The sequence below is a fragment of the Otolemur garnettii genome, unplaced genomic scaffold, assembly GCF_000181295.1.
Source record: "Otolemur garnettii isolate 467f Iridium unplaced genomic scaffold, OtoGar3 scaffold00002, whole genome shotgun sequence".
NCBI classification, from domain to species: domain Eukaryota; kingdom Metazoa; phylum Chordata; class Mammalia; order Primates; family Galagidae; genus Otolemur; species Otolemur garnettii.
In genome coordinates this window covers 8,338,976-8,356,412 of record NW_003852397.1, presented here as the reverse complement: position 1 = coordinate 8,356,412, position 17,437 = coordinate 8,338,976, and the positions used below count along the sequence as shown (strand labels likewise).

Sequence of the window (17,437 nt, the reverse complement as noted above, 5' to 3'; positions counted from 1 at the left end):
TACTAAATTTTATGGATAGAAACTGTTTTTATGTTATGGCATTTATATATTTATTTATTTATTTATTATTGAATCATAGCTGTGTACATTAATGCAATCCTGGTGTATGATGTGCTGGTTTTATATACAATTTGAAATGTTTTCATCAAACTGGTTAACAGCCTTCATGGCATTTTCTTAGTTATTGTGTTAAGGCATTTATACCCTACACCTAGTAAGTTTCACATGTACCCTTGTAAGGTGCATTGTAGGTGCGGTCCCACCAATTACTCTCCCTTCACCCATCTTCCCCTACCACTCCTCTCCCTGTCCCCTTTCCCCTTCTTCTTGGGCTATAATTGGGTTATAGCTTTCATAAGAAAGCTATAAATTGGTTTCATAGTAGGGCTGAGTACATTTTCTTCCATTCTTAAGATACTTTGCTAAGAAGAATGTGTTCCAGCTCCATCCATGTAAACATGCAAGAGGTAAAGTCTCCATCTTTCTTTAAGGCTGCATAATATTCCATGTTATGCATAATATTCCATATTAAGGTTCCATAATATTCCACAATTTATTGATCCATTCATGGGTTGATGGGCACTCCATGACTTAGCAATTACGAATTGGGCTGCAATAAACATTCTGGTACAAATATCTTTGTTATGTGATTTTTGGTCTTCTGTATATATACCTAGTAGAGGAATTGTAGGATCGAATGGCAGGTCTATTTTTAGATCTCAAAGTGTTCTCCAAACATCTTTCCAAAGGAATGTATTAGTTTGCATTTCCACCAGCAATGTAGAAGTGTTCCCTTTTCTCCACATCTACACCAACACCTCTGGTTTGGGGATTTTGTGATATGGGCTAATCTTACTGGAGTTAATTGATATCTCAAAGTAGTTTCGATTTGCATTTCTCTGATGACTAAGGATGATGAACTTTTTTTCATGTGTCTGTAGGCCACAAGTCTGTCTTCTTCAGAGAAGTTTCTCTTCAAGTTCCTTGACCACCCTGAGATGGGATCACTTTTTCTTTTCTTGCTAATACGTTTGTGTTCTCTGTGGATTCTGGTTAGTAAACCTTTGTCAGAGACATAACCTGCAAATATCTTCTCCCATTCTGAGGGTTGTCTGCTTGCTTTACTTACTGTGTTCTTGGCTGTGCAGAAGCTTTTTAGTTTGATCAGGTCCCAGTAGTGTATTTTTGATGTTGCTTCAATTGCCTAGGGGGGTCCTCCTCATAAAATAATCACCCAGGCTAAATTTTTTTTTAAATAACTCTTTAATCATATGCACATAAGAGGGATAAAGGGAAACAACAGTCTGACTGGGGAAGGGAGTAGGGTATTCTTCCTTTGCCCCAGTGTCTGCTTGGCACAGTTCTGAGATCACACACAATTTGGGGGTGGGCTGGGAAGTAGAATAAGGGAGAGGATTGAAGAGACAAAGGCAAGGAGGGAGAGGACAGGTGTGCAGTAGTCTCAGGCAGTGGACTCTAACACAGATTCCCTCAGTACAAGGTCCCAGTAGTGTTCAGCCCCATGCTTTTTGAAATGCTCACGAGCCACATTCTTTGTAGGGCACTGTTTGAACTTCACCTCTCCAAAGCTCCGGTCTTTGGCTGTACCCTCCCAGACTAGTACACATTTGTTGGTTTTCTTCACAGCTTTCTCATCAGAGTCCTCATCATCATCTCCCTTCGTGTTAGATGTCTGTTCATCCCACTTTATCCGATGCAGCATAAGACGCTTAAATTTATTCTGGGCATTGGGGCCCCTTTCTACTACTACCACGTTGACGTCCTTGTGCAGGAACACCACCCCTGTCAGGTACAGTTGCCCAGCATTGGCCTCAATCTTGAACTTCTTGGCTGGGTTGCTCAAATTTCAAACTCTATATACAGATATGTGTACCCCCTGTGAAATGTCTTCTTTAAGCTTTTTAATTTTCTTGACCTTTCTCTGTTCTGCTGTAAGTTTTCGGGCAGTGTTGGCCTCTTCATGTGCTTTCTGTCTTTTTGCCATTTGAGCTTTGACATGGGCTTCTACCTTCATGGGGTCTTGAACAGCTTCTGTGCCTAATACTCACATCAGATTAGAAATTCTCACTTTGGGTTCTGGAGGAGGCATCAAGCCCAGCCTGACTTTCTCTTGTAGTTCTTTCTGCTCTTCTCTCCTTGTCTGCTTTCGAAGTTTCTTCTGTTCCTTCTTGGTAAGATATACCCCCAGAGTAACTGGTGTGTCATTGTTAACTGGAGGATTAAGCTGAGCTGGATGTTCGACAAGATTTGTGATTCCAAAATAATCTTCTCTCTTGGGATTTTCCTCTGTAAGGTCAAAGCCATTGGGGATGACGTAAGAGTCCCACCACTCAACTTCAAGGATATCGCCTTCCTTTAATTCCTTTTTAGGAGTAATGAGGGCAAGCATAGTGGAAGTATGGATGCCCATTTTTTGAGCTGCTTGTGAGATCTCTGCCTGCAGCTTCTCCAGTTGAGCCTTGGTCCGTAATCACTGAGCAATCTTCTCAAATTTGCCTTTGTCATGGAATTTAAAAGTTCATCTCTGGCGGTGGGAAGGGGCAATTGAAACTCGGAGGTCAAAAAACATATTGGACTCCATATCTTCTGATGGCTTTTCTTTTAGCTGTTGCTTGAATTGTGCCCTTTTCACAGCATGAATATTGGCTTTAAGAGTAGGCATGCGATGTGTCAGCTCAATCTCCTTGCCTGTTGCATCTACAGTGCAACTCTGCTCATCTAGGATCAGTGGTGTAGGTTTAGTTTGGTCTTTTAAATCCACCTTCAGGGGAGCAATGCCCATAGCATGGAGATTAGCCAGGCCCACCATGTTGGCGTTGCCAGTGAGTTCTGGCTTCAGTGCCAGCTGGGCTTGGATTCGAGCTTGTAGTTCAGCTGCTTTCCTTGCCTTCTCAATGACATTATTCATGAAAGTGGCAGCCTGGGAGGGCTGAATAGTGTTGCCAATTGGAAGTCGCTCTGGTTGGGAGGAAGAAGGAGTCTTCGGCTGCGGTGTATGGGGACTAACGAAGCTCAGTTGTTTTTTTCTCTCCTCAATTTGTTGTGTCGCTGCTTCCATCATCTGTTTGATCTAAAGCTTAGTCAGCATGCCCGGGCTCTCTGATGGAGGACCAGGGATCACTTCTGGCTCTTCTTCCACCTCCTCAAAATGGGGTATTCATTGCTTCTTTACTCCCGAAGATTCTTTGAAAACCTCAGAGTCATCACCAAACACTCCTTTAGCTCTTGTTTTCTGCTCCTATCACTGCTGGACTTGGAATACCTAGAGCTTTGGCCTTCCTCCACAGCCTCAAATAGTTTGTCCACAAATTGGAGAGTAGAATCATCAAGAAAAGGTTTCAGATGGTCGACTGCCTTTTTCTTGTCCATGCCCTTCCCCACACAGTTCAGTGCTGCTGTTACCACTGTGGGCTCTGAGAAACCCAATACTCTCTTCACTATGGTCTCTATCCATGGTTTCAGTTCATCCAGCTCCCTCTTAGACAGTGTCATTGTTCAGGAGAAGGAAAACAATAGCTCAAGTGGGCTTCAATACTTACAAATTTTAGCCCCTGAGACGGCTATGTTATGGCTTTTTTTGTGCAATGTCTGAGGATAGTCATCTGTGGACAAAGAATCAGATAGAACCAATGTGAGATGTTTTGATAAAGTGTAAAATTTCAGAGAGGGAAATAGGTCCTGGGAAAACTAAGTTTCTCATTTTTATCTTCTCTGAAACACAGTCTTTAAGAGACAAAGAAGTTTGACTAAGGCATATTGTAAGCAGTGATTCATATTAATGGGAAATTATTCTTTGCCCATTTCAACAATTGACCTGTGCCAGTATACTAGGGTATGTATGATAGGCATGAAGATGCCAATAGGTTTACTGAGATAATGTCAATTTTATAAAATAGCAAAAGATTGAGAAACTTCTGGAATCAATTATATAAAGGATGAAATGACTGTTCTGAACACGGGATCCCTGAACATCTGCCCAGGAGATGCAGGTTTACTTGTAAAACCCCTCTGTGTTTTCTGAGATGAGAGGCCATCTCCCAGCAAGCCCAAACTTCAGACCACTGTTAAATTTTGATTTGTAAGAATTATTTACCAACCATGTTAACTCATTAATGTGTATTCATCATAAATTTGTTTTTAAAGTTGTTTTTGGATTTGCATTAGTAGAATTTACATTTTCTTGCAATTAAATTTATAAAATGGCTGACGCTCTCATGAGTATTCCATTTGTTCCACCTGCCACATCCTGTCTCAAGTTGGTGCCCCTCTTCCCCCATCACATCCACATCATCTCTGACTGATTTTCCACCTTTATCCTACAGTCTCAGGATGGCTCCTTTTTAAAGGTTTCAGAGTCCATACTGTTGGACTTTTTTTTTCTGATATGACATGGGTGCCAAAGGGCTGGGTCTAAGTATGTTCTACCCTTTGACTTCCTCCCATGGAGACCCAGAATTGTCACCTTCCTTGTCCTTCCAACTCCACTGGAGGAGGAAGACAACTGATTCTCCCATTCCCCTTATTTCCTTTTGATCCTTACAATTTCCTGAAGAAACTCCTTGCCCTCCCCCATCACTGGGCTGGAGTGGAGGATACCCGCATCCACCCAGATAGGACTTTGTAATGTTGAAACAGATGTTTCCTAAAGAATACTTACTACAAATGATACACTGATAATTATCTCTTACTATATTTCACTAGAAAAAATCCTGATCTCACACACTAGTTTGATTTCACAACTTATCATTAGGTTGAGATCTGTAGTTTGAAAACTGACCCCCTCCCCCCCAACCTTGAATGCTCAGGGAAAGGCAGCCTCGTTTCCCTGGACCAGGGTGAAGAGCTTGTGTTACATTCACAAGTTAAGCTTTTCTCCAGGGCTCTTTGTTTCGAGGAACTTTCCTATAGACATTTAAGCCCCAGACTTCCCTTCATTTCTCAAATCAATAAACATTGATTATTTAACTCGGACCTTGTTAATAGCACATGGAATGTACTGACACTTCATTTCTTTTTTTTTTTTTTTTGCAACCAAGTCTCACTCTGTCGCACCAGTGTAAAGGTCTGTGCAGTCATAGCTCACAGCAATCTCAAACTCTTGGGCTCAAATGATCCGTTCACCTCTATCTTCTGAGTAGCTGGGACCACAGGCACTCAAAACTCCTGGATAATTTTTCTATTTGTAGTAGTGACAGGGGTCTCATCTCATTCTTTCTCAGGCTAGTCCTGAACTCCTGAGCACAAGCGAAAGCCTTGTCTTGGACTTAGTAATCCAGCATGCAAGGATTACAGGCATGAGCCATATGCTGACAAGCTATTTTTTGCCAATTATTAACATCATCTATTGTTACTTTTAGTTAAGTGTGAGGTTGACTATTAACCCAACATACTCTTCATCAAGATACAAATATAATTTTTGAAGTACTTTAACCATCGTCAGGAAGAAGTTTTGTATATTGACCATTTTTGGTTTTGTTAATGATATGACTGATATCAAGCTAATGATGGACTGATACAAGCAACCATCTCTGTTGTCTTTCCTTCCTCCATCCGCATTCCCTGTACTGTTCTTTACCTTCTATGTGCTCTCCAGCCTCCCCTACCCTCTACAAACTGTAGTGTGGTGGTGTATGTACCCAGAGAAGCTTCACTGAATGCTGGTGGTAGAGCAGGGGTCAGTAGGGGTCAGTATGGGAACAGAACTCAGGCTGCCTCAAAAAGCAATAATGGTGTGGAGATAAATTACAACTCTCAATCCTAATTTGCATAATAGGATTATGTGTGATTATGCCCTCCCCCACTTCTCCTCCATCAGTCATTCTGAAATATCACCATTCCCGGCCTCCATCCATCTTATTCTCATTTGGGATTCATTCCTCACAAAAACATCATTCCCCCCAAAAACAAACTCAAAAATCTTTGCTCACCCTCTGCTCTTTTGTTGTGTCTGCCTCTTCCACAGTCTCCTTCTTGGGAGTACTCTCTGTAGATATGTTCCCTCTGCTTTAATTAATGTCACTGGCCAGGACTAAAAACTGGGTGGAGAGTGGACAATAGGAGATCCCAGGGAGGAATTAAGGTGAGAGCTGTGCTCAGCTCCACAGTGCACAAGCCTGGTGCCCTGAAACAAGGTGTAGTTGGTGCTTGACCCTTTTCACCTGGACATATGAAAGCACAAGGAAAATCTTAAACCTCAAGGTCTCCAGATTTGGGGAGGGAAGCCATTCCCTGCTACTCTTGAGATGTAGTTGATGTAAGTATTTTTACTTGGCTATGAGAGAGAGAGGGGTAGCAGGCTCAGATAGTGGTTCTCAATTGTAGCTTCACATTGGAATCAGCTGGAGAGCTGTCAGACATTTCCAAGACCAAAACCATACCGTACCTCAATCCAATCAGAATATCTATGGCTAGGGCCTAGGCAGTGGTATGTCTAGGTGATTCCAAAGTGTAGCTATGGGCCAGGGACAGTGGCTCACACCTGTAATGCTCGCATTCTTGGAGGCCGAGGCAGGCAGATTGAGTAACTTCACTGGTTTGAGACCAGTATCAGTCAGTGTGAGACCTTGTCTCTAAAAATAGCCAAGTGTCATGGCAGGCACCCATAGTCCCAGCTATTTGGGAGGCTGAGGCAAGAGTATCCCTCTAGCCTAAGAGTTTGTGGTTGCTGTGAGCTATGAGCACACTGCCCTCTACCGAGTGTGACAAAGTGAGAATGTGTCTCAAAAAAAAAAAAAAAAAAAACCAAACAAACCTAAAATCAACAAAGGGCAGGTATGGGGGTGAATCACTGGGCTAAAGTGTGGTTCCAAAACTCTGTTGTGCATCAGAGTCCCCTGGATGGGTTCAGTGGGTCTGGGGCAGGACCCAGGACCTAGGATTTGCATTTGTAGCAAGTTCCCAAGGTTGGTGGAGGAGCCCTACTTTGAGAGCCAGGGGATGGAAGGACACAGTGCCCCCTGATGCTGATGTCTGGGTTTATATGTGAATTTATTTTACAAAAACTTGTAAGATAAATTAAGTTAGCTGTTATAAACTTGAAACTGATTTTTTAAAAGTAAGGACAACTTGAGAGATTTGAATCTCCTCCATTGTTTTAATGACATATACTCACCAACTCTGTATTTCTCCTGCTGTTGCTCAATTTTTAGTCCAGTTCTTGCCTTTTATTATTATAATTATTATTTTTGAGATGGAGTTTCACTAAGTCACCCTCCGTAGAGTGCCATGGCTCTTCTAAAAGACATAGGTAAGGGGATCAGAAAAACAATTGTAGCCAAACAGAGAAGTGGAACACTGACACGAGGAAAACTGACCTTGACTTGGAGATTTCCATGGAGGTCTTGGAGATCCTAACTAAGGCTGCAGCTCTTTGGCTCCTGGCTGGTCGACTCTGAGTTTGTGCTGGAATACACTGCCCTATTATGGTGCCCGAGACACAGTTCCCACCCACTCAGGGGCATAGGTCCCACCCTAAGATTGTGTCATTCAAACCTAATCGATCAAACTTAATCAATGCTGCCCTTCTGTGAAAGATGATGTATTAAAATTTTATTGTACAAAATTCAAAATATCATGGTAACTCTTAGAATTCAACAAGAAAATCTACTACCATCTGAACAAGATTCTCCAATTCCAGAATTCAACTTGAAAAAGCAAAGTGTGTTAGAGATCAAATACAGAAGCACACTGGTGAAACCTACTGACATCTCAGTTAATATAATCAGGGGCGTTCATATCTCTCATACAGTCATGGACGGTGTCAGGATCACAAAGAGGCTGGAGAGCCAATGAAGTCCTGCTGCTAAGGGTTACGCCCTCCCAGAGCTGAACTGCACTCTGAGTATCTTCACCCTTCTCTAGTCTTTCTGCACAGCCTAATGCCCCATTCTTACCGGATGCCATCTCCATTCCGTGAATTAAATACCTACAAGGCAGGCACTTCTTTTGGTTTTATTTCATTTATTTATTTTGAAATTTTTATATATTTATTGTTTTTAGACAGAGTCTTATCTGTCCCCTCGTGTAGAGTACAATGGGGTGATAGCTCACAGTAACCTCAGAATCCTGGCCTCAACCTATGCTAGTGCCTGAGCCTCCTGAGTAGCTGGGACTATAGGCACCAGCTAAAATGACCAGCTAGTTCTTCTATCTTTTTTAGTACAGACATGGCCCCCATCTTGCTCAGGTGCCTCTCTAACTCCTAAACTCAGGCAATCCACCAGCCTTAGCCTCCCAGAGTGCTGGAATTACAAGCATGAGCCACCCCACCCAGCCTAGAGCCATTTTTGCAGAAAGTTGTAGAACTTAGTTTTAAGGAAAACACAGATTGGGGTCAGTACAATAAGCAGCTGATTTTTTTCATATGGAGAATGTTCTCATTTTTTCCTTTTTAATTTCAGATTCACTTTTGGGAACAAATGTTCAGTTTACATTTTTGTGGTTTCTAAGGTAAAGTCCAAGTTGTAGGCCAGCCCTTTACACAGGGGGTGTGACCAAAGCCACTTTTATGTAGGCTTTTGGGTGTGGTCTGGGTGTCAGAATTGTTAGGAATTTTGCCATTTACTGTGTGTGTACTGGGGTCCAGGGTGATCGGCAAGAATGTCCGTGATGCTGTGTGAGTTTTGTTAACACACTGATCTCATCCCTGCTAAGACCTCTGAACTCCCTCATTCCTCCAATCTCAATCATTCTACTTTTTTAAAAGGCAGGAACTGGACTAAGACTTGAGCAACAGCATGGAAATACAGAGTGGGTAAGTGTATGTCATTAAAACAATGGAGCAGACTCAAATCTCTCAAATTGTCTTTATTTTTTAAACATCAGAGTTTATAACAGCAAACTTCATTATTCTTATAAGTTTTGGTAAAATAAATTTGCATATAAACCCAGACATCAGCATCAGGGTGCACTGTGTCCTCCACCAACCTTGGGAACTTGATACAAATGCAAAACCTGGGTCCTGCCTCAGACCCACTGAACCCATCCAGGGGACGCTGATGCACAACAGAGTTTTGGAACCACACTCTAGCTCAGTGATTCACCACCACACCTGCCCTTTGTTGGTTTTGTCTATTTTTTGTTGCAGTTTGGCTAGGGCCGGGTTGGAACCTGCCACCCTCGGTATATGGGGCTGGTGCCCTGCTCACTCAGCCACACGTGCCGCCCCAGTTCCTACCTTTTAAAAAACTGGAACAATTGGGTGGCACCCATACCACAGTGGTTATGGCACTGACCATAAGCACCCAGGGCGGCGAGTACCAACCTGGCCCTGGCCAGCTAAACATCAATGACAACTGCAACAAAAAATAGCCAGGTGTTGTGGTGGGCACCTGTAGTCTCAGCTGCTTGGGAGGCTGAGCAAGAGAATTGCTTAAGCCCAGGAGTTTGAGGTTTTGGTGAGTTGTGACACCACGACCCTCTGCCATGGGCAACATAGTGAGACTCTGTCTAAAAAAGAAAAAGAAAAACGGGAATAATTGAGATCTGGAGGAATAAGAGAGTCCACTGGTCTTAGCAGGGATGAGATCAGTGTGTTAACAAAACTCACACAGCATGATGATATAGATCACGTGTTTGTAGATCATGTGTTATCCCAATACATACACAGTAAAGGGCAAAATTACTAAGATTAATTCTGACACCCAGCCCATACCCAAAAATGGCTTTGGTTGTGCCCCCTGTGTAAGGGCTGGTCTACAACTTGGAATTTACCTTAGAATCCACAAAAAGGTAAACTAAACTTTTGTTCCATAAAGTGAATCTGAAATTTTAAAAAAAGAGAACATTTTCTGTAAGAAAAAAAAAAAATGATGTGCTTATTATACTGGCTCTAAGCTTGGTGTGGTGGCTCATGCTCGTAATTCCAGCACTCTGGGAGGCTGAGGCTGGTGGATTGCCTGAGTTTAGGTGTTAGAGAGCCGCCTGAGCAAGACGAGGGCCATGTCTGTACTAAAATAGATAGAAGAACTAGCTGGTCATTTCAGCTGGTGCCTGTAGTCCCAGCAACTCAGGAGGCTCAGGCACTAGCATAGGTTGAGCCCAGGAGTTTGAGGTTGCTGTCAGCTGTGATGCATAGTACTCTACACAGGGGGACAGAGTAAGATTCTGTCAAAAATGAAATGAATAAATAAAAATTTTAAAATAAATGAAATAAAACTGGAAAGAAGTGCCTACCTCGTAGGTATTTAATTCACAGAATGGAGATAGCATCAGGTAAAAATACAGAAACGAGGAGCATTAGGCCGTGCAGAAAGAACCAGGGAAAGGCGAGGATACTCAGTGCAGTTGATCTCAGGGAGGGCGCAACCCTCACCAGGAGGATTTCATTGGTTCTCCAGCCCCCTCTGTGAAGACTGCGTCTTAGATTTCCCCCACTATGACTTTTCTTGCTGCTTCTGCTCCCAAAGCACTCACCATGGCACTGACTGTTTATACAAGGACAGGTTTAAGAGAGTAAAAAATGGTACAGTTTCCATCTTTCTTATCTTCTTCAGGAAAGACCCCCAAGAGTAGTAGGACTGCTGAGTCAAAGGACATGTATACCACTGTAGATCCCAACACAGTCCATGACTGTATGAGAGATATGAATGCCCCTGATTACATTAGCTGAGATGTGACTAGGTTTCACCAGTGTGCTTCTGTATTTGATCTCTAACACACTTTGCTTTTTCAAGTTGAATTCTGGAATTGGAGAATCTTGTTCAGATGGTAGTAGATTTTCTTGTTGAATTCTAAGAGTTACCATGACATTTTGAATTTTGTACAACAAAATTGTAATGACATCATCTTGCAGGGAAGGGTGGTGTTGATTATATTTTCTTGATTAGGTTTGAATGACAGGATCATAGTGTGGGACCTATCCCCCTGAGCGGGCGGGGTCTGTGTCTCAGGCACCATAAAAGGGCAGTGTATCCCAGCACAAACTCAGAGTTGACCAGGCCAGGAGCTGAAGAGCTGCAACCTTGGGATCTCCAAGACCTCCACTGGAAATCTCCAAGTCAAGCTCAGTTTTCTTCCTGTCAGAGGTCTGCTTCTCTCTTTGGCTACAATTGCTTTTCTGATCCCCTTACTTTTGTATTTCAGAAGAGAAAAGAATGGGCCAGTTTTATCCTGTGTCAGGCAACTTTCTTCACTTTTCTCTAATACCACCATTTAAATTCATTACAATGTTTACATATGTTAGCTGGGCTTTGGGGTACATGCCGCTAGTCCCAGCTACTTGGGAGGATGAGGCGGAAAGATTGCTTGAGGCCAAGAGTTTGAGGTTGCTATGAGCTATGATGCCTTGGCCACTGTACCCAGGACACAGAATGAGACTATCTCAAAAAATAAATAAATGAATAAATACCAATTTTTACATATGAACTTCCGGTTGCTTGGCATAGGTACTGGTATTTAATGTGTTTTCAACTACAATGTATGTGCCACTTTTAGAAATTATTCCTTTATACTGTCCAATATTACTTGTTAAAGACTTTTCTATGTTTCTACTTAAATATATGTACCATTTGTAATAGTCATTTCATCCTTAACTGAATCCTTATATCCTTGGAGATCTGCAATTTCATAGTTAACACTCAAAGGAAGAACATGCTATGAATGTGGAAATTTCCAAAAAAATAAAAAAATTTAAAAAAAAAAGAAAGAAAACTTGTTTTGTTGGATACCTTCCAAGGTGAGCTAGGCAACCTCCTTTACTTTTCAAGCCCCAGGTCATATTTGCCATAAAAGAACAGTAGCCACAGCAGGAGGCTTCTGGGAAGCAGTTTTATGACAGGGAGGGCCTCTTCCCTGTAAGGAGCATTTTTCTGGTTTGTGTCCAGGCGCAGATTGTTTTAGAGAAGTTGATACAAGGAATATAACTTTTGTACTTCCGTTGCTTTGAGGCTTGAGTATTTTTCTCATTGTGCTTAGAAGCCTTTCATCCAATGATATGTTGTCCTGAAAAGGCCATCTCGTTCACTCGGGGGTGGATTTTGCTAGTTTCACTCATATGTGGTCCCTTTGTTTGAAATTCTGTGGGTGCCTTCATCACTTTTCTGTGATGACTCCAACAGAACTGGGTTCACCTTTATGATTGGATTTAGATGTTGATAATCTTTTTCTTGAACTGCAGGTAACTTTCAAAGGAGCATGGATTAGGGGTGTGACTTCACTCCCAGATCCTGTTACAGACCCAGCTGGGCTCGGCTCCCACAAGGAGAAGCGATGGTCCCAGCAAACACATCATCTGGAAGGCTGCAGACAAGCAAGCTGCCCTGTCTCTCTCTTGTGCTTGCCTAGATTTTTGATAGATGTAATAGTTTTTCTCACAGACGATTACATGACTAAAATTATCTAGTGAGTTAGTGTCACTTCCTATACAAAAGACATGAATATTTATATAACCTAATTTTTGTATTGGATCTAGCTACATCCTGATATTGAGGATCAGATTGTGTTTGAAGATTTCTAAGAACTCCCAAGAAGCAGATAAAGCATTGGTTCAGCTCAGTTGCCTGCCAAGGAGTGACCCTAGGGACCATGGCCCAAAGTCTGTATGCAGAGGCGACCTGTGCAGTTTGCCTGGATTTGTTCAACAATCCCTTCTCCTTGTTTTGTGGGCACACCTTCTGTTTGGATTGCATCCAAACTTGGGCATCAGAAAGGCAGAGTTCGAAACTGATCTGCCCCCTGTGCCGAGCAGCAACAGAGAAACCTCCCATGGAAGATTGGCAGATGAGAAAGCTGACCCTTCTCCTCAAGCAGCACGGGCCCCTCCTAGAGCTCATGCTGCATGTGAGCCCTGAGCTCCAGCAGTTCCGGGAAGATATGAGCCTCGATGCAGCCACCGCCAGCTCCCTTCTTGTCATCTCCAAGGACCTAAGGAGCATCCAGCGTGCAAAGAGCCATCAGGACGTGAAGGAAGATCCCAGGAGATTCACCCACCTGCCCTGTGTCCTGGGTGCACCCAGCTTCTCCACTGGCCGACATTACTGGGAGGTGGACGTGGGAGAGGTGAGGGAGTGGTCTCTGGGTGTCTGCAAGGAGTCGGTTGACAGAAGGCAGAGGGATTTATCCCCTGAGCGTGGCTTCTGGATCATCCGCATGAAGGCAGGAGCAATCTGTGCCAACTCCATCCCAGAGAGGAGGATTCCTGCAAGCCCTCGACTTGAGCATGTGGGAATTCTTCTGAATGTTGAGATGGAAGAAATCTGGTTTTTCAATGTTGGAAATGATCTGCTCATTTATAAATACAGTCCTGTCTCCTCGCTGGAGCCTTGTCGACCATTTTTCCTTCTTGATCAGACAGGAGGAGGTGACAGTGGTGTCCTGAGAATCTGCCCATAAGAAATTGGGCTCTTCCTTGAAGCTTTATAAAGAAGTCAAGAGATCTTTGGCCTGAAAATGTCAGAATGATCGAGGACCAGACAGTATGCCGTAGTGCAAAGATTTGTTAAATATATATATTTTTTTGAGACAGAGCCTCAAGCTATCCCCCTGGGTAGAGTGCTGTGGCATCACAGCTCACAGCAACCTCCAACTCCTGGGCTCAAGCGAGTCTCCTGCCTCCGCCTCCCAAGTAGCTGGGACCTCAGGCACCCACGGCAATGCCAGGCTATTTTTTTTTTTTGGTTGCAGCCTTCGTTGTTGTTTGGCAGGCCTGGGCTGGATTCAAACCCACCACCTTAGGTGTATGTGGCTAGTGCCTTAGCCACTTAAGCCACAGGTGCCAAGCCTGTTAAATAAATATTGTTAAGTGCATTTTCTTGAGTATGTAGTGACAATTATTTAGATTTGTTTGTGGTGAATATTTTAGGCTTGTCAGTAAATAACTATGAGATATTTGGGAAAGCTATTATATACTTCAATGCTCAGTTTTTAGTGTGTAAATTGGGATAATTATATCTCTCTGCCACGTAGCTTTCATGATCAGAGATAACTCTGTAGTAACTCTTTTAGTACTAATCAATGGAGAATAGTAGGTTGCAAGTTAACTAGATACCAAATTTTGTGGGTAGAAACTGTCTTTTATTTTATGGCTTTCTTTTTTTGCAATGTCTGAGGATAGTGGTCTGTGGACAAAGAATCGGATAGAACCAAAGTGAGGTGCTTCGAGACGGTATAAAATTTCAGAGAAAGAGAAATAGGTCCTGGAAAAAGTAAGTTTCTCATTTTTACTTTCTCTGAAACACTTTCTTTAGAGACAAATAACGTTGACCAAGGCATATTGTGAGTGGTGACTCATATTAACTGGGAAAAATCCTTTGCCCATTTCAGGAATTGACCTGTTATGTAGTTTTCAGTATACCAGGATATGTATAATAGGCATGAAGATGCCAATAGTTTTAATGAGATAATGTCAAGTTTATAAAATAGCAAAAGATTGAGAAACTTCTGGAATGAATTATACAAAGGACAAAATGACTGTTCTGAACACTGGATCCCTGACTTCTGCCCAGCAGATGCAGGTTCACTTGCAAAACCCCTGTGTTTTCTGAGGTGAAAGGCCATCTCCCAGCCAGCCCAAACTTCAGACCACTGTTTGTGAGAATTGTTTACCAGCCATGTTAACTCATTAATATGTATTATCATAAATTTGCTTTTTTTTTTTTGGCGGGGCTGGGTTTGAACCCACACCTCTGGCTGGCATATGGGGCCAGCGCCCTACTCCTTTGAGCCACAGGCGCCACCCATGAATTTGCTTTTAAAGTTGTTTTTGGATTTGTATTTAGTAGAATTTACATTTTCTTGCAATTAAATTTATAAGATATCTGATGTTCTCCTGAGTATTCTGTTTGTTCCACCTGCCACACCCTGTCTCACGTTGGTGCCCCCTGCCCCCAGCACCTCCACATCATCTCAGACTGATTTCCCCCCTTTATCCGACAGTCTCAGGATGGCTCCTCTTTCAGGGCTTCAGAGTCCATAGCATTGGACTTTTTTCTCTGATATGACATGGGTGCCAAACGGCTGGGTCTAGGTTTGTTCCACCTTTTGACTTCCTCCCATAGAGACCCAGAATTGTCACTTTCTTGTCCTTCCAATTCCACTGGAGGAGGGAGACAACGGATTCTCCTGTTCCCCCTATTTCCTTTTGATCTTTACAATTTCCTGAAGAAACTCCTTGCCTCCCCTGTCACTGGGCTAGGGTGGAGGACACCTACGTCCTCCTGGATAGGTCTTTGTAATATTGAAACAGACGGTTCCTAAAGAGATACTTAGGACAAATGATACACTAATAATTATCCCTTATTGTATTTCACTATAAAAAAATCCTGATCTCGAAGGCTGTGTTGACCAGTTTGATGGAAGTATTTCGGATTGCATGTGAAAACCCCACACTGTACCCCAGAAGTGCATTAATGTACATAGTTACCATTCAATAAAAAAAAAACAAAAAACAAAAAACAAAAAAAAAAATCCTGATCTCACACATTAGTTTCATTTCACACCTAATCAGTAGGTTGAGGCTTGTAGTTTGAAAGTTGGCAGAGGCATTGTCTCCTGACCGCCCCCCCCCCTTGAATTCTAAGGGAATTCAACCTCAGTTTCCCTGGACCAGGGTTAGGAGCCTGTGTTCCATTGGCATCTTGAGCTTTTCTCCAGGGCTTTTTGTTTAAGGAACTTTCCTTGTAGACATTTAGCTCCAGCCTTCCCTTCATTTCTCAAACCTTAGGCAGTGGTTCTCAACTTTCCTAATGGTGTGATCCTTTATTTTTCTTTTCTTTCTTTCTTTTTTTTTTTTTTTGAGACAGAGTTTCACTTAGTAACCCTCATTAACCCTCCATAGAGTGCTGTGATGTCATAGCTCACAGCAACCTCCAACTCCTTGGGCTTAGGCAATTCTCTTGCCTGATCCTCCCAAATAGCTGGGACTACAGGTACCCACCATAACACCTGGCTATTTTTTTGTTGCAGTTTTGCCAGGGCTGGGTTTGAACCCACCACTCTTGGTATACGGGGCCAGCACCTGACCCACTGAGCCACTGGTGCTGCCTACCGTGACCGTTTAATACAGTTCCTCACATTGTGGTGACCTCCAACCATGAAATTATTTTTGCTGCTATTTCATAACTGTAATTTTGCTACTGTTATAAATTGTAATGCAAATATATGATATACAGGATGTATTTTCCCAGTGGTCTTAGGGGTCGCAACCCACCGGCTGAGAACTGCAGCCTTAAGGGAAAGTGGCTGTGCTCAGTGATTGGCCTGGTTCCTTTCTCTCTTCTGATTGAATTACTGAGGGCCTGGGGGAAGGAAAGCCTTGATGGGGGCTGAGTTCCATGCTCAACCTGTAGTAGAATCAGTATTTATTTATTTATTTTTTGAGACAGAGTCTCACTGTGTCGCTCTTGGTATTGTGCCATGGCATCACAGATCATAGCAACCTCCAACTTTTGGGCTTAAGCAACTCTTTTGCCTCAGCCTTCCAAGTAGCTGGAACTACAGGCACCTGCCACCACACCCGGCTATTTTTTGTTGCAGTTGCCATTGTTATTTTAGCTGGCCTAGGCTGGGTTCGAACTTGCCAGCCTCAGTGTATGTGGCTGTTACCATAACCACTGTGCTATGGGTGTTGAGCTGAGAATCAGTATTTAGCATATTAATTCTCATGAACTCCTTACCATCTCAATTGCTATGGAGTTAATCAGAGGCAGGCACCTATTCATATGTCTCATCTCTTTCTTCTTCTTTTTTTTTTTATTAAATCATAGCTGTGTACATTAATGCACTCATGAGGTACTGTGTGCTGGTTTTATATACAATTTGAAATACTTTCATCAAACTGGTTAACATAGCTTTCATGGCATCCTTTTAGTTATTGCGTTAAGACATTTATATTCTACATTTAGAGTAAGGTGACCAGACGTCCTGCTTTTGGTGGGACAGTCCCGATTTTTAACAATTTGTCCCGCATCCTGCGGCGTTTTAAAAAAGTCCCGATTTTTGGAAAGAATGCACAACAAGCTAGGGAACAGTGGGACAACGGGAAGGGAATATACAGTTTTCGGCTGCTGAAAAGGTTAATGTAACTTCATTTGGGAATGAAAAGGCTAATGTAAACTCCCTACTCCCCTCCTGGGCAAGGTTGCCCAGGTGGCCCGAGGCCCTACTCCTTTGAGCCACAGGCGCCACCCTATACATAATTTTTTTAATGTATTATATTTGTAAATTATACTTATGTTGAAATTAAAAATATATATATTACAATACCATTTTTGCATTCTATGAAAATTTTTGTTGCTCCATATAGACCACATTTTTAATTAAGAACACCTCCCCTTCCCCCAGTCAATGGTGTGCCATTTTACCAATGTTAAAATCTGGTCATCTTAATTTAGAAAGATTTACATGTGCCCTTGTAAGATGAACCATAGGTGTGGTCCCACCAAACACCCTCCCACCACTCATCCTACCCCTCTCTTGCTCT

General features: G+C 42.6%; 1 protein-coding gene across 1 annotated transcript; it reads right to left on the bottom strand.

Moving 5' to 3' along the window:
- Positions 1–1,462: 1,462 nt before the first annotated feature.
- On the bottom strand, positions 1,463–3,513 carry LOC100962308 (U4/U6 small nuclear ribonucleoprotein Prp3-like). Its single transcript, XM_023512488.1, is given in 2 exon segments — positions 1,463–3,091; positions 3,229–3,513. Coding segments are annotated over 2 exon segments (1,914 nt in total).
- Between the last annotated feature and the right edge of the window lie 13,924 nt (positions 3,514–17,437).